This window comes from Corylus avellana, chromosome 5 (assembly GCF_965113065.1).
Source record: "Corylus avellana chromosome 5, dhCorAvel1.hap1.2, whole genome shotgun sequence".
NCBI classification, from domain to species: domain Eukaryota; kingdom Viridiplantae; phylum Streptophyta; class Magnoliopsida; order Fagales; family Betulaceae; genus Corylus; species Corylus avellana.
In genome coordinates this window covers 18,320,806-18,337,570 of record NC_142494.1, presented here as the reverse complement: position 1 = coordinate 18,337,570, position 16,765 = coordinate 18,320,806, and the positions used below count along the sequence as shown (strand labels likewise).

Sequence of the window (16,765 nt, the reverse complement as noted above, 5' to 3'; positions counted from 1 at the left end):
ACTTCAAACTTCCGTCTCTTGAATGGGATCCAATATATTTTATCCCCACCACCTTGCCTCAATTTGAGAAAGTACAATAAATCAAAGAATGCAGTAACTAATTCCACCTCTTAATCCTGTGCAGGTCTCATCAAAGATAAATTCCATTGAAGATTACTATTGGAAAACTGCATTTGATCCGCCACTCACACCTCCTTAAATCAAGCTATACTAAACAATTTCGGAAAAGTTACCATCAGGGGCTGGTCCCCACACCATACATCATGTCAAAACCTGATCTTAGTCTCATCTCCCACTTCATATCAACAAATCTCGAAAAAACTCCCCACCCCCTCATATATTTCCGCACTCGCACTCCAAAGGATCCTACTACCTCCGTTGAACACCAACATCCAGTCATGCTATTATATTTGGTTTCCACCACCAACCTCCACAAAGCCTCTCTCTCCATAGCATAACGCCATAACCATTTTCTTAATAAAGCTCAATTAAAATGAAACATATTTCTTACCCCAAATCACCAGTTCGTATCGGAGAACAAATCTTCAACCGATTGACTAAATGGAAACTCATAACCAAATCCACGCCACAAAGTCTCTGAAGTTTCTCAATCCTTTTGGCCACACCAACAAGAATTAGGTAAATTGGATGGAGTGCCACCACCTGCTAGACTAATGGGATGGAAGTCCTTCATATCCACGACACCAGCTTTCTTGGGTATAAGAGAAATAAAAATTGCATTGCTGCTCTACTCAAACTTCCCTATCTATGAAACTCCTTGAACGACCATGATATCCTCTTTAAGGATATCCTTTCCGTTATCCCATGGTGAACCTAGCGTAGTGATGGAACAGAAATTTTGTGTTCAAGGTCTCAGATGGAGGGAAAAAAGGTTAAATAACCAAAACTAGAGCAACAATGGCCATCAAAAGCTGTAGATGCTACTTTGCAACTCGGTGGTATGACTTTCATGGGTAGTTTTCTTAGGCTTTTTGAGTGCCGCAAATGTTAAAAATGAAGTAATAAGGTTTACTCAAAAAATTATTTAGTGAATATAGCAGAGAATGAGGTTTTTCTCCAAATAATAACTAAAGAAACAAAAAAGGTTGCATATAGCCTTGAAGATAAACACTGAGCAAAAAAATGAGGTCCTTTTTTCTTTTTAATAAGCCAAAAGTGAAGTCATTTTTAAAAGAGGCGTGAGATAAAAAGGAACTTATCTACTTGAAAATTGGTAGCAGAATGGTTTGACTTACCAAAAAAGGAGTTTATTCTCTAATACATCTATTATAGTTCATATTTCATCGTATATGACATGCTTGTGCAACAGATTTGGGAAAACCTTTTTAAAAATAACATAACTATGTACTAGACTCTGTGTGTATTAAATTCAATCGAGCCAACAGGCATACCTAAAAGGAGATTTTCGGTTGATATTCTGCGCCTGTAAGACCAGCATGATCCCCAAGAATTCACAAATACACCCTTACATGAGTAGAGAAGAGGGTTCTCTCGTTCATTGATATCTGACATGTAATGACAAACGTATTAATTTGATATGGAAAATAAATTGCATGATTAAAGCATTCTACTCTAAATATACTCATGGATACGCGCACATATAAAAGAGCTACACTGGTGCGAGGCAAAGTATTTCTAAACTTGCAATTTTAGACTAAGAAACTGAAATATCCAAATGGATAGTTTCTTTCCATTTTCGTTCCAGGAGTTGGTTTCAATTCTCAGCTGAGCTTCAACCTATATTCTAAAAACACCAGTGACGGCCAGAACCAGCAACTTATAGATTCCTACTTTCCCAATTCAAATATAAAATAGATATTCAATGAGGATGAAAGTCTAATGACTTCTACAGGTTTGTAATTCAGTCTAAACCATCTGCATGGATACTTATCATTTCATTAGAACCGCGCTCATCATTTGCCACGATTGTCTGCTAGAGGATGCTACTGCACAAACAAATTAGACATCATTCAATCATATTGATCAAAGAACGTGCATCCATTTCAAGAAATATAAGCTCTTTGGTACACCTGTAAACAGCTATTAGTTGCAAAGAATTGCAGTACCATTGTCAGTACTTAAGATCACAGCCAACAGGTATTCCTCCCATATCTTTGAAGTTTAGGCCTTTGTGAGTTCCTTTCCTAATCACCTAAAATCCTAGTCAATAGAGAGAAAATTCCGATTAAACCTTTCAACTAAAAATAGTGACTTACCATGATTGCAGTGGCATTGAAACCTTGAGCGCTGGTATCTAGAACAAGTAGCATAGGAGTGTACTCCATTATCTCACATCACATTAAAATCACTCAACATGTACCTGAACCATCGATGGTCCAGAAGGAATGCATACTTGCACCCCTCTCCACTTCCATCAACTATTCTTTGAAAAGTTGCATTGAAGAAATAAGGTTCTAGGAAATCATGGTCTGGCAGCAGTTCATACCATTGGAACCATTCTTTTCCATGCTACTAATGCTGTTGTCAGAAATCTACAAGCACCCACCATGTTTGAGTCATTTGAGGTAATTTAGACAAGTTGTGGCAACCCATGGCAGTGAATCTGTTCTTCTCCAAGAGAAGAACAAATGCTTCCCTTTAAGTTCACACCTTTTATGACAGCCCTGCTACAGTTAGAATAGATAATCGGGTTTCTGGCTTGAATGGTACCTTGAAGAGAAATAGGAAGAATCGGCTGGGTTCAATGTTCTTGACTAGTTGTTTGGAAAGTTTTTGCAATGGAAATAGACATATTGCCCATTCTAGCCACAAACTTGACTGTCTATATGATCATTACAATGAAATTTTCCTATTGATAGTTTCACTGAAATATTATTTTATGTGTTTAATATCAAATCCATAATCCCCATTCTGGGTGACACGTTATCATGGATTTTGATAGAAATACAAAATATCCTATTGTATTCACTTTACTCTATTTGCATGGATTTTGCAAGCTGCTCGTAAATACAACAAAAAACTTTTTGATGGCCAACTGTATAATGGTCCAACTTATTTAAAATACATAAGGCAAAATTCCAGAGAGTGTTTGGACGTTGAAAGGTGTGGGTGAGGGTGGAGGTGGGTGACAGAAGAACTATTAGTTGCTCAACATGAGAAAGACAGAAATGGGAAATATGAGATGACAAAACCTTTTGTTCTAATTATAAAAGGGGGAAAAAGATACCAACTGATTCAGCCATTTGATAAATGTAGTAGAATAAGAGGTAACATAATATCTTCAGTAAGAAATTATACAGGATACTAAAGCTTCCAAAAAAAAAAAAAAAAAAGGAATACAACAGGATTCAGGATTGAGACATGAATCTTCTTAAATGATACAAGATTCAAGTCATCTCACTTGAAATCTTGAGTTTACCAATAATTGGTATAGAAGAAAGAGAAGAGAAAAAGAAAAATGACAAAAAGAAGATATATACATTGTATCCCTTAAATACACAGCTTTTTAACGACTAAAATGCATCTTTAGAAGAAAGAAAAATCAATTAACTAAATTAAACTTGGGAATTAATACAACTGCTCTATCTATCCTCATCTAATCTGAGTGGATGGGCATGCTACCTTTCCAGCTGCCGAGAAAGGTGCTTATTGTGCAGATGTTTTGAAGCAATATTGTGAAACTGTGAGGAGCCCATTGACTGTTCCTGCAGATAGAGAGCATATTCTCAAGAATTAAATTCCATTTGAAGTAAAAAATCAAAAATCCCAATATAAATGCATACCATATCTTGCAGATTGTCCTGCACGTCAAAACACCCGTGTATGTCTGGTGCTTTGAAACTAAGCTGTCCGTGCAACTGCAAAAACCCAATCCAAGACATACTACTTTATAAGCATTCTATAAACAAAATTAAATTAAAGGATGAAAAGGATAATCAAATCCAGTACCAGTCCTTGCATGCTCTGTTGGGTCCCATATTGACCAACACGTGTTGCTACTGAATGCAACTGTCTCTGACAAAATGAAGACAATTGGTCAGAATCATATGCATCTTGCTCCTGAAATATCAGGCCAAATTATCAAGGTTGAATTGCAGCATACCAGCTCCTGGATGCCCTGTTGATTGCTATAATAATCATCGCGTATAGGAGAATTTGGGTTCAACTGCCCCTGTAATGAGTATAAAACGCACCTTGTAAAAATGATCATCAATTAGAAGATTAAAAGCAAGTATGAAGACTATGCCATACCACAGCATGTATACTCTGTTGAGCATCAAAATATCCTTCAAGCGTAGAAGCTCTAGAACTCAGATCCTACAAAAATGTCAAAAAAGCCACTTGAGAAACATCATAATTGCCCATGGACAATACTGTAATAGTTCTATAAATCCTCTTGAATTATCTTAGGTGATACATGATATTTCATACCACCCCTTGCATGTCCTGTTGAGATACATAACAATTATCCAAGTTGTGTGCTCTTGAGTTCATCTGCTCCTGCACTAGTAAAACCCATAATGAAGTGCTTGCCATCATAAAGGTTATCTTGCAAATAACATATTTTTCTAAGATGAGTATGAAATTCAGAATTAATATGGGACAAACCATCTGCGGGCAGTTCTCTTGCATCCCAATAGTTCTTCCATCTGGCTCACAACGTCCCTAAAATACACATAGAATCTATTTTAAGATGCCTCACTGCATACGGCTTAGGAAATTTGTAACACTTGCATGTCAATCATTAAGCCTTAACTAACCTTTCTTTTGTGATATGTTTTCTTTTTTTTGGATGATTTAGGCATGCTGTTGTTGTGATTCTCTTCTTCGACGTCAAGGAAACCATGAATTGCCATTGTGTTAGTCTCTGAAATACTCCTAACAGAATTGTTCACATCCACACAATGATTCAATACTTCCTCTAATGCTTGAAATGCTATATTATAAGTCTCTTCCGATAAAGACCCTTCTTCAATCAATCTAGTGGCATTTTTGCAAAGATCATTGAAACGTTGTACCCTGTAATGAAGGCCATTTGATATGTGACTAATTGTTTGCCTGACTTTTGCATCTTTTGTCCAGCGTTTCAAAATATAGCGCGATGGGATGTTAGTAACACCAGAAATTTGAAGAACAAGTAGTGTATGTCTACAAAGAAAACCCCTATATTCAAATGAACGACATAAACAACATATATTTAACTCTGCTTCATTCCAAGCTACAATGAAATTCTTTCGTTCTTCAAAGTCATCAACTCGGAATATCACAGTTCCTTTATCTTCCCTTTCCTTTTGCAGATGACATGAAACTACTCCAAGAACCTCAACCTGAAACTTCTTAAATATTGCATCAGTATAAACTCTTGACATTTGTTTCTCAAAAGGTGAGAGAGATCTTAATGCAGGTTGTTTGTAGCGTGTTTCAAAATCAGCTTCAGTTTCCATTTTATATCTGTCTTCCAGAAATGTTTTATACTGCTCAATAAACTCCTTGAATGCAGTTTCCCTACACATGTACTTATCAAAGAACGAGGGTACGCTTTCAGATCTCTCAGCTGTAGACAGTCCAGCTAAAAAGGAATCTCCCATGAAAGCCGGCACCCACTTATTACGATCTTCATACAATGAGTGGAACCATTCATCGTCCTTCAGTTCAAATTTATCAGCCATTTTCCACCATCTCCTTTCAAAATGTTCGTCAGTCCAAGACTGGTAAATGCATTTGTTAAATTTTTCCATAAATTTTTCATTTACATTTACAATACCACCCAATTTTTCAGGAATCCTCCTCAATATATGCCATAGACAAAAACAATGGTGTGTATTAGGAAAAGCATCTGCAACAGCTTCTTTCAAGAACTCATCTTGATCAGTGATTATTACTCTTGGAGCTTGGCTACCTACTGCTTTGAGCCATGTCTGCATTAACCAAACAAAAGTTGATGTAGTTCCCTCACCAATCAATGCACATCCCAGCAAAATGTACTGGAAGTGATGATTAACTCCAATGATAGGAACAAAAGGAACTTTATATTTATTTTTAACATAAAAAGTATCAAAGAAAACTACATCACAGAAATTGTTAAAATCAAGCCTACCCTTTGCATCAACCCAGAACACACTTCTTAAAAGCTTTTCATGGTCCAAGTCTATTGCATAAAAGAAGTTGGGATTTGAATCCTGCATGTGCATGAAATTTTCAAGCATCACTTGCACATCTCCCTCATCTAAAGCCAGTTGCAGACCCTTCTTTTGACAAGCAACAATACCTGATTGCTTGTTATGTCCCCTGATAGAATTATAAAAATCATATGGACAAATCTCATGGTTATGCTCCTTGATAAAACTATGCACAACCCATTTCCCATCAGATGTCCTCTTCATATGCATGCCTGCCTTGCAGTCTGTCTTTATACATGGCCGTGGTTGCACAGATGTGCTAGAGGCACGCTTGCTTCCAAATCTTGAACACGCAATTTTTATATCAATAAATTTTCCTGACTTTTTTGAGCGCCGACTAGCTTTTATGGTGATGCCAAATCCCACAGACCGAGCATATTCTCTGTAGAAAGAATATGCTGCCTCCTTTGACTCAAATTCTAATCCATTATGGGGCTCATGAATGGCCCCTTTATCAACATTCAGCACAATGGTGTCAACATCAACCTCATTACAAACACCGATAACACTTTCATTTGAATTTGGTCCATTTACTTCCTCAACTTGTTCACTCGTTGTAGGAGAATTTAAAACCTCTTCCTCAACATGTATTCCATCTGCACTAACCACATCATCGACATTTGAATTTGATCCAATCTCTAATTTCTCATGTTCGCATGAAGGCAGTTCAAGATTTATCTCCATGGTAAAATATAGTTTATTCAACAGAAAATGTCATTTTAAAAAATTACCTGAAAGGACATAAATTAGGTATTAGTTTTTTTTTTTTGATAAGTAATAAATTAGGTATTAGTTGACAGCCAAATGAAGATTTAATATGAAAAAATACAGTTATATAATTTAGAGAGAAACAATCATATTTACCAACAAGATATCATCATCTAGAAAAATAACAATATAGATCTTGATCTATATTGGTAATTATGCAGCTTACGCCCATGTTTTAAATTTTTTTTAAAAAAAAAATGAGAAACTTTTACACTTTGCTTGCCAATATAAACACAACTTAGACATGCAACAAATAAGAAATTTTAAATTTTTTATGTCACTAGGCTAAAAAGATACTTGTTCAACCCAAAAACAGTATCAGAATTTATAAGACCAGTAGCCACAGCTGTCAAGGCCAAATACTAGCAGGTGAAGTCTAAGAAAAACGAAACCAGTCTCTCGTATCATGTCAAAGCATGCACCTCAAAAGCTTAAGCTAATAGGTGGTACATAAACCCATAACCAAGTTCATGAGCAACCTATGTGGGATCATTCCCCAAAAACCCCCACATGCATCAGGATGATTATATCGAAGAAATCATCAATGCATGTATCAACTTGTAAAGGGAGTTTACTGTTGAAGAACAAATAAAGAGGGCCCTTGGTTCATAACTCAAAATGCCTAATTCAACAAAGGAGTGAATGAGATTGATTGCCTCATGTGCCAAGGAATGATTAGGACATAGCCATCTGAGCTACTCTCCCCACCCCCAGCCCCGTTTTCTCTGATCAGGGTTAAACCTCGCCATTAGCACAAGGAAACTCAACAGATCCTTTGCACCAACCATAAATAACTCCTTTGTCATCCTTCTAACCAAGGTTATCATTTCTGAAAAATTAAAAACCAGTGTGTTTCTTGATTTGCATCGTTGACTCTCGAAAACTTGTTAATATGCACAAAACAAAACAAATAAGCAAACCTTGCTCATTCAAATTCACCCCAATAGACAGACTACTGTCCCCAGAGTGAACTCTCTAGAACTCTCTAAACACTCTCCATGTGATTCTTGGAAAGGATGACAAAAAGAAACCAAATATGCTAGAACTGATAACAGAGTGACCTTTTCCAATTTCTCTTTTTTGAAGCAATTATAAACAAGTTTGATTCAAAGCACAAAAACAAGAAAAACAAGCCCAAACACAAAATCAGCATTAACAATATTACACCAGAAAAATCTACATGCATGCACAAAACCTACACTGAAGAATCCCATTCCCGACAAAGAACATCCTCAGTAAGATGATCCATTGGAAAATATAAAATTCGAATAATGCAAAAAAAAAAAAAAAAAAAAATTACAGCAAGTTGAAGAGCCCCTGAAGAGAAATATAAAAGAAAACTAAAGGAATTGAGAGTGGAAGTGCTTACAAAATTGTTTGAAATCTCAGCACCCAGAAATAATCTCCACTCAAATCAGCTTTTCAATTCCTAAAGACCCAAAAAGATGATAATTTTACTTCACGCTCACCATTTCTCTTCCCCCATTTTCCAGAACAAGCTCAAAGAGAGAGGACGAGAAATCAAATTCACCTAAACAAGCGCAACAAGAGAAAATCGGAGAAATTCAATACTTTGCGCGCCCCAAACTCTACGAAATGAGCGAGTTTTTAGAAGAAATCTGAAGTCTGAACTCCGACTACTGAATCGTAACTGTGAAGTTTTTTGTTTTGTAACTGGCTTTCGTAATGGGCTCATGGGTCGGGTTCATTCGGATCCTATTCTTATTCCGTTTCGCAATGGCAGGAGAGAAACAAAATAAATAACAGAGGACAGTAAAAGAAGATACAACTAGGGCTGTTAAGTGAGCGAAGCGTCTCGCGAGTAAGCTCGGGCTCGGCTCGCATAAGCTCGGCTCGTGCTCGACTCGAATATTAAATGAAGCACTTCATGAACATAAATCCTGGCTCGAATATTAAACGAAGCAAGCTCGGCTCGACTCGGCTAAGCTCGTGAACAGCTCGTATAAGCTCGAGTGTATATATATATATATAAACTAAGTAATAGATAATTAATTATAAATCTCATAATTATTAAAACCTTAAAATTGCATTTATATTTAAGCGTTAGAGAATGAAAAATTCTAGACCTTTCGTGATGAAAGAGAGAGAGAGAGCAATCATTAAAAACACCTCGATTTAATTAGAGCAGATTCAAACGAAAGGAAAAAGAATCAAGCAGAAACTATTGAGGGAGATTGCGAAAGGTATAAACTATTGATGAATCAAACAGACTCAAACACTATCACAACATGTCTGGTGAGTGAGAGTGAGAGAGTGAGAAATGAGAGTTCAGGTAGAAGATCCGTTGTGATTGGTGAGGGGGATTGAGAGAGAGACGTTAAAAAAAAAAATTTTGTAGGGGGCGTTGTCCCAATGCAGTCTGAATGCAACCTGTTAACTTCTCCCACATTATGAAGAAAACATCAATCTCCAAGTTTACTTATCTATAAAATGATGCATATCCTCTCTCTTTGAAACCAAATGCCTTGCTGTATTGACTCAGGCTCCATATTCGATTAGCCAGGTTAAGCAAATACTCATATGTAAATTAACTTCTTAAGCCATTTAAGAGTACTTGAAGTTAAAAAAAAAAATTTAAAACAAAAACATTAAATATAAGAGCCAGCTCGCGAGCTGGCTCGGCTCGACTTATTATTAGCTCGTGTTCGATTTTTTTGGCTCGCCCTTGAGCTCGAGTCGAGCTCGAGCTCGAGTAATATTTAAACGAGCTAAGCTTGAACAAGGGAAGCTCGTTCAAGCTCGGCTCGTTTACACCCCTAGATACAACAAAACAGAAAAACCATCTCTTCATTTCAAATCCCCTCTATTAATAACACAAGTCAATTTTTCAAATTAATTCACTTAACTTATGAGTGACCCACATAACTTGTATAAATTAAATTAAACTTTTTTTTTTCTTTTTTTCTTTTTTAACAATTAAAGAACAAAACCCTAAAAGGCCAAAATTATTATTATTTTTCATTTAAATTCATATATAGATCGAAACGGATAGTGTTTGGGTTAACCCAACACAGCCTGTTTTAAATAGGTTATATTGATTGAATCAGGTCAAGTCAACCCAACATGACCTATTTATTAAAAGAGTTATGCAAGTTGTGTCGGATCATCCGCTTATTTAAATGATTTGTCATTTGTGCCAAGGTTGAAGAGTAATTTGTTTAACTAAATGGATCGTGTTTGGCTTTTCCCATATCGGGTTGACTCGTGAGTCAACCGGTGAATTCGACACACTAACATGAATTATTAGCCTTAATTTTAATTTTTAATTTTTTCTCTTTTTTTGAAAAAAGTGTTCTTAAAAAGATATGGTAAAAATAATTTTAAATGTTTTGTAAGTATTTTGTATTTTTCATTATTTGATAATATTTTTGTTTTGAAAAGGAAAAATGAAAAGGAGAAGGAAAAAGCTTTTATAAATTGCATATTTTATTAAAAGATGAGGAGGTAAATGACCATGTTGCATTAAATACTAATGAAGTGAAATATGTGTTTGCCTTTTACACGACACGAGGCATGTTGGGTAAAAGTAAAACGTAAATGGTAAATAAGAGGGAGAGATTTACTTTTAAAAATAAATAAATAAAAACAAAAAAGAAAAAAAGGAACGATCCATTCCTTTGCGGAAACGAAACTAGCGAATTAGACAAGCCCGCGTGGCATTATATTTGAGTAACCAGTAAGTATGCCTTTTGGCTTTTAGTTGAAAACCAACTAGTCCCACATCGTTCGCTCATAGCGAAGAAGATGACGATATAGTATGAAGCAGAGCAGAAGACAGTGTCCTTCGGGACATCCGATAAAATTGGAACGATACAGAGAAGATTAGCATGGCCCCTGCGCAAGGATGACACGCATAAATCGAGAAATGGTCCAAATTTTTTTTTCTTCCGCTGCGATCAAAGATCTGATCTTGAAAATTTGTTCTTCTATGGCTTCTTCCTCTGTCTTCTTCCTTCTTCTACACTTTCTGTCTCTTTCATACGTTTTGGGTGTTGCTCAAACAGTAAAGGTGAGATTTTGCTCGTATAGTCAAATCTTCTCAAATTGAATTGAGTTTTTGTATTCTTCAATTGGGTTTACTTTTGTATTTCGTTTGGTTCAGAGGTGTGAATGTGTGATAGTAATTCGTGGATATAGACTTTTGAACAGATTGATATTTGGTGCAATTTTGAGTCTTGGTGGTTGATATTCTATTAGAATTGAAGGTGCTGGACTGGATATTTTTGGATGTGCCAAGAGGGGTTATTCTTCAAGCCACTTTTTGTTTATTCGGCAAGAGAGGTATTGCCTACATTTACCCCCTTTTTTTTTTACTTTTCTTTTTTCCATTTTCAGAAGAAGAACATAAACATAGTTTTTGTGGGTGTGAGTGAATCTTCTTCTTTGCTGCCTTTGAGATTAGCTACTTGCATTTTAGATTATATGCTTCAATGAATGTGCACATAATGTATTGCTGAAACGTAATGGATTACAAGTCCACTCTCTTGTCCTCTTCGGTAGTCCCACCTCGGGTAGTTACAAGAAAACAAATAACTTTATAACTGGAAATAGAGCAAAATGTGGATATCATCTTTATTAGGGATATGGGAAATATGTCTCACCACAATCTGTCTTAGAAAAATTTTGAGAAACTTTCATCCAGCAATTTATAAGGCTTTTGGGCACAAATTATTTTTGGTTGTCATTTTTATTCATTTTTCATTCTTTTTAACATATATATATATAAGACTCGATATAATTGAGTGATTACAAAGTTTATTAGATTTTGTGTAGCTTAATTGTACAATAATAGAATTCTCATTTGATTTGATAAAATGTACATGGAGAGGCTGGCAGTCGTATTTAGAATATGGGTTTATAAGATGAAAACTTTAAAATAATTTTTTCTATAAAAATGTACATGGAAGCATAGTAGAATTATTAAAATTATTAAGATAATTTTTTTTTTTTTTTTGACGGAGAACCATGCAAAGCGCCCTCTCCACACCAATTGTGTAAAACTTTGACTTTGCCGGCAAAACCAATGTTCTTACTACTTAAGCCAACTCCTTAGGTTGATAGGACACAGTTTTATTCCGCCATTATTGCTCTCATGGAAGCCATGAGAGCTTGCCAAACCAACTCTTGAATTCATTTATATTTATTCGTGTATACGGTTCTAGGGTTCTTGAATCTGCATGCTCTTGTTCATCTTGTTTTTGAAGGCCCATCATATGGGTTTTATCCATTTTTTAGGGTTTAGATTCTGCATGCTCGTGTAGAAACCACACATGATCAGAGCAGTGTCATCTTTTAAAGTGATACAGAGGCCAAGCATGCAGTCGTAATTTTGAAATAGCTAGCTTCCATGAGAGCGATAATGGCGGAATAAAACTGGGTCCTATCAACCTTAAGGAGTTGGCTTAAGTGGTAAGAACATTAGTTTTGCCAGCGGAGCCAAAGTTTTACAAAATCTAGGTGGAGATTTTGCCAAAAATCCTTTCTTGACTTAAAAATTAAACTTTTGCCAAACAACTTTTTTTACTTAAAAACTTTATTTCTCAAATACAATCATAAAAAAGCTCTAAAACTATTAATCACAAGGATACATTGAATGTTTTTTTTCCAATGTGATTACAGTCATATTTGTATCCGTTTGTTGTCAGGTTTGCTATTACCTTAAAAACTTTGGACTCTTGCTCATGGAAGTAGTCTTAGTTGGCTATGTTAGAATAAATTAGGGATTTTAATTTCGAAGATTTGTTGTAATTGATTGTAATCTTCTATAATTATATTTGATGGTATGTTAGAATTAGGGGTGGCAATTTGTGTTTACGTATCAAATCAGGTTGTATAAGGGCATGGGTATAAGACTATATAGGTCAACCATAATCGAACCAATTTAATTAAACAGATCAAACCCCTCAAGATCTCAACCCTAATCTTCTAATTTTGTATTGGATTCATGTCGAGTTCACAGATTATGTCAAAAATTGGTAATCATTATGTTGCGTGTCAAGTTCTGGTCATGTCGACGCATAAGTATAAGGGTCAATTTGGGTTTGCGATTTCAAAAAATGGGATTTAAACATATACAATTTGAAAACATGATTTTTAAAAACTTAATTAAATATTTGGCAAAATCGTAACAATTTTAGCCTTTTAAAATTGTGCATTTTCAAAAAGCACCTCCTTACCTGTGAATTCTACATTTTTAAATTGCAATTTTTTAAAAATGCAATTCTAAACAATCAATTTTCTGCGATTTAGTTTAAAATCACATTTTTTATCTATAAAATCACAATGTCAAACGCATCCTAAAATTATATATGTCAATTATAATCCGACACATTTAATTAAACAAGTCATACTCCTCAATCCTAACTCGTTAATTTTATATTAAGTTCATATCGGATTCGCAAGTCATGTCAAAAATTGTCAAATCTCCTAATATATTCCAGCAAACTACTTAAATTTGACCATTTATATTTTAATTGAGTAGATTTGATTTTTCTCATGAAATTTCTTTTGCTTCTGTCTGGTTCATTGTATTGGCAAGTTGCAACAAAGGGATGTTAGGTAAACTTTTTTATGAACATTTATGAAGAAAGAGTAGGTAAATTCTATGCACAAGTTTTATCCATTCTATGCAATTCTATGCGAGATGGGTTTTTTTCTTTTGCAAATTTTTTATACGATTGATGGGTTGCATTTAATTTTGGGTTAAATGCGTTTTTGGTAATTGGGTTTTAACGCCTTTATTTATTTTTTTTACTTATGTTTCGTTTTGTATTATTGATGGACTGGTACCTTTGTTATTGGTAAATTCGGAGTTAGTAGCTCCATCTAAGTAATGTTAGAAATCACTCTTATGTTCTTTTTGTGTCACTCAAAAAATGATATGGCTTCTAAAATTACCATTGGCCTTCTGATTTATTATTATTGAATTTTGATCAAATGATAATTTTAAAAGTCACCTCATTCTTAGAGTGACACAATAGTAACTTCTAGAATTACTCATTTACATCTACATTCCGTCAATAAAACTAATGGATTTTAATATCAAATCAATCACAATGTGCTACGTGTCACATACGACATAACCCAACAAAAAACTAAAAACAAAAAATAGAAAATTTTGAAAATGAATAAAAAAGACCTAATTAAAATAATCTTGGGGTCAATAAAGAATATAATCTCCATTTTTTAGTGTAAGAGTCTAATTAGCATTCTAGTTTTTTAGTTTAATTGTTATTCTCCTACTGCAAAATATTATCTTTGAAACTTGTATTTGTCAAAAGTTCTCTTTTGTTATAGTCTATAATGATATATAAGTAGAATAAATATCATTGAATCATTGCTAAATAATTAGATTTTGTGTAGCTTAATTAGATTTGATAAAATATAATTGGAGAGGGTGGCAACCGTATTTAGAAAATGGGTTCGTAAAAGATGAAAACTTTCAAATACATGTTGAAGTCCACTCCCTTGTCGTCTTCGGAAACCACGCTAATAGCGACCTAGTCCCACCTTGGCCAATTACAAGAAAACAAATGACTTTATTAGGGGAAACAGGCACAATAAGGCTATCGCCTCTATTGGGGATATGGGATATATGTCTCACCCCACTCTTTCTTTAATGGGGGCGTTTTAGAAAAATTTCAAAAACTTTCTTCCCTTAATTTATCAGGCTTTGATGGATTGGAGGCTGGCAACCCTATTTAGAATATAGGTTTATAAGATGAAAACTTTAAAATAATTCTTCTCCATAAATTGTACATGGAAGCAGAATAGAATTATTAATTTTTTTTTTTTTTTAAATGACAGAGAATCTCTTTGGCAAATCTCGACCCATGCAAAGCGCCCTTTCCATATAGATTGTGTAAAACTTCGGCTTTGCCCTGCAAAACCAAAGTTCTTACCACTTAAGCTCCTTAGGGTTGATAGGACCCAGTTTTATTTGGGTCTTTTGCAATCTAAGAACTTACTAATATGAGAAATTCTAAGTTTACCAAATTTTTTTCCCAAAAGTTGGTTCTCAAATGATGTGTCGCCATCCATGAGGTGGTGACAAATTTTTCAAAATAATAGATGTCATAAGGTGGCAACTCATTACTTAAGAACCAACTTTTAGGAAGAAAATTTGGTGCTGCTCATCATGTATAAAAATATATTGCACTATTCTTTGCACAACATGTATATGTTGCGCATTGTGCGTTGTCAAGGTTAACTGCACCGGCCATTACACTTTTTTTTTTTGGCAGGGGGGTTAAATGTGTTTTTGGTAATTGGGTTTTAATGCCTTTATTTATTTATTTATTTATTTAATTTTACCTAGGCTTCGTTTTGTATCATAGATGGCATGGTACCTTTGTTATTGGCAAATACGGAGTTAGTACCTCCATCTACGTTCTGTCAATGAAACTAACAAATTTTCATGTCAAACCAATCACAATGTGCTACATATCACATGACCCAATAAAAAACTAAAAATAAAAAATAGAAAACTTTGAAAATGAATAAAGAAATAAAAAGAAGAAGACATAATTCAAATAATCTTGGAGTCAATAAAGAATATAATATCCATTTGTTAGTGTAAGAGTCTAATTTTCATTCTAGTTTTGTAGTTTAATTGTTATTCTCCTACTGCAAAAAATTATCTTCAAAACTTGTATTTGTCAAAAGGTATAGGTTTCTTTTAGGTCTAAGTTCTCTTTATGTTGCGTGTCAGACTTGGATTATGTCGAGGCATGAGTATAAGAGTTCGTTTGGGTTTGCGATTTCAAAAAATGTAATTTAAAAATAGCGATGTTAAAATATACGATTTGAAAACGTGCTTTTTTAAAAACTCAGTTAAGCATTTGATAAAATTGCAGTTTAGCCTTTTAAAATTATGAGTTTTTAAAAAAGCACATCCTTACCGGCGATTTGATAATACAAATTTTCTATGTTTTCAAATCGCAATTTTTTAATAACACAATCTCAAACAATCAATTTTTTGCGATTTAGTTTAAAATCGCACTTTTTATCTATGAAATCGCAATGTTAAACGCATCTTAAGACTATATATATCAACCATAATCTGACTCATTTAATTAAACGGATCATACTCATCAACCCTAACCCTTTAATTTTATGTTAGGTTCATATCGGATTTATAGGTTGTGTCAAAAGTTATTAGCTTTAGTTAGAATGTATTAGGGGATTTGATTCCAGAAATTTGTTGTAATTGATTGTAATCTCCTTTAATTAAATCCCCCTAATATATTCTAGCAAACTAAATTGAGTAGATTTGTTTTTTCTCATGAAATTTCTTTTGCTTCTGGCTGGTTCATTGTAGTGGCAACAAAGGGAACAAAGGCTTCACCTATGCACCTCGCCAAAAGTTGTTCATGTGCCCACCCTTTGGATCATCGTCTTCATCATGATCACTACCCTAGTTTTCTTTATACTTAGTATTATGATTATTACTATTATAATAGCATTTTTTAACAACAAAATCTCAAACAATCAAGTTTTTGCGATTTAGTTTAAAATCGCATTTTTTATCTATGAAATCGCAATACCAAACGCATTCTAAGACTATATATGTCAACCATAGTATGATATATTTAATTAAATGAGTTATACTTCTCAACTTTAACTCAGCTCACGGAGCATTGTTGTTAGTGATCTATGCCTGACATTATATCCTATTGGGTAATTGATCATAGCACAATCATATACTCCAAAGTCGCATTTCAGCAATTGATCAAAGAATTGGCCAGCATATGGTCACATGGCTCATATCAGATTATATTGTGCAATTAGCTAACATATAGTCATGCAACCCATAT

The 16,765-nt window shown here is 34.4% G+C and overlaps 1 protein-coding gene, 1 long non-coding RNA gene and 1 other non-coding gene across 6 annotated transcripts; 2 read left to right on the top strand and 1 right to left on the bottom strand.

The window, feature by feature from the left end:
• Positions 1-3,203: 3,203 nt before the first annotated feature.
• Positions 3,204-8,610, bottom strand: LOC132180875 (protein FAR1-RELATED SEQUENCE 2). 2 transcript variants are annotated; one of them, XM_059593859.2, is made up of 9 exons: positions 8,299-8,605; positions 4,743-6,892; positions 4,591-4,647; positions 4,414-4,482; positions 4,234-4,299; positions 4,085-4,153; positions 3,931-3,996; positions 3,765-3,839; positions 3,204-3,686 (listed from the first exon to the last, which is right to left on the bottom strand). In XM_059593859.2, the coding sequence occupies exons 2-9, from the start codon at positions 6,843-6,845 to the stop codon at positions 3,600-3,602; spliced, it is 2,592 nt and encodes an 863-aa protein (XP_059449842.2). In that variant the 5' UTR covers positions 6,846-6,892; positions 8,299-8,605; the 3' UTR covers positions 3,204-3,599. The 2 variants fall into 2 exon arrangements, 1 of the variants encoding a protein (XP_059449842.2); XR_009440209.2 differs by lacking the exons at positions 3,204-3,686; positions 3,765-3,839; positions 3,931-3,996; positions 4,085-4,153 and having other exon boundaries at positions 4,275-4,299; positions 4,414-4,487; positions 8,299-8,610.
• Positions 8,611-10,675: 2,065 nt separating this feature from the next.
• On the top strand, positions 10,676-16,479 carry LOC132182688 (uncharacterized). 3 transcript variants are annotated; one of them, XR_009440324.2, is made up of 3 exons: positions 10,676-10,959; positions 11,100-11,231; positions 16,270-16,479. It is a non-coding gene; the product is annotated as an uncharacterized LOC132182688 (long non-coding RNA). The 3 variants fall into 3 exon arrangements; XR_009440322.2 differs by having other exon boundaries at positions 11,088-11,231; XR_009440323.2 differs by having other exon boundaries at positions 11,053-11,231.
• Positions 10,730-10,830, top strand: LOC132183469 (U6 spliceosomal RNA). The gene has a single exon (XR_009440433.1). It is a non-coding gene; the product is annotated as a U6 spliceosomal RNA (small nuclear RNA).
• Positions 16,480-16,765: the final 286 nt, after the last annotated feature.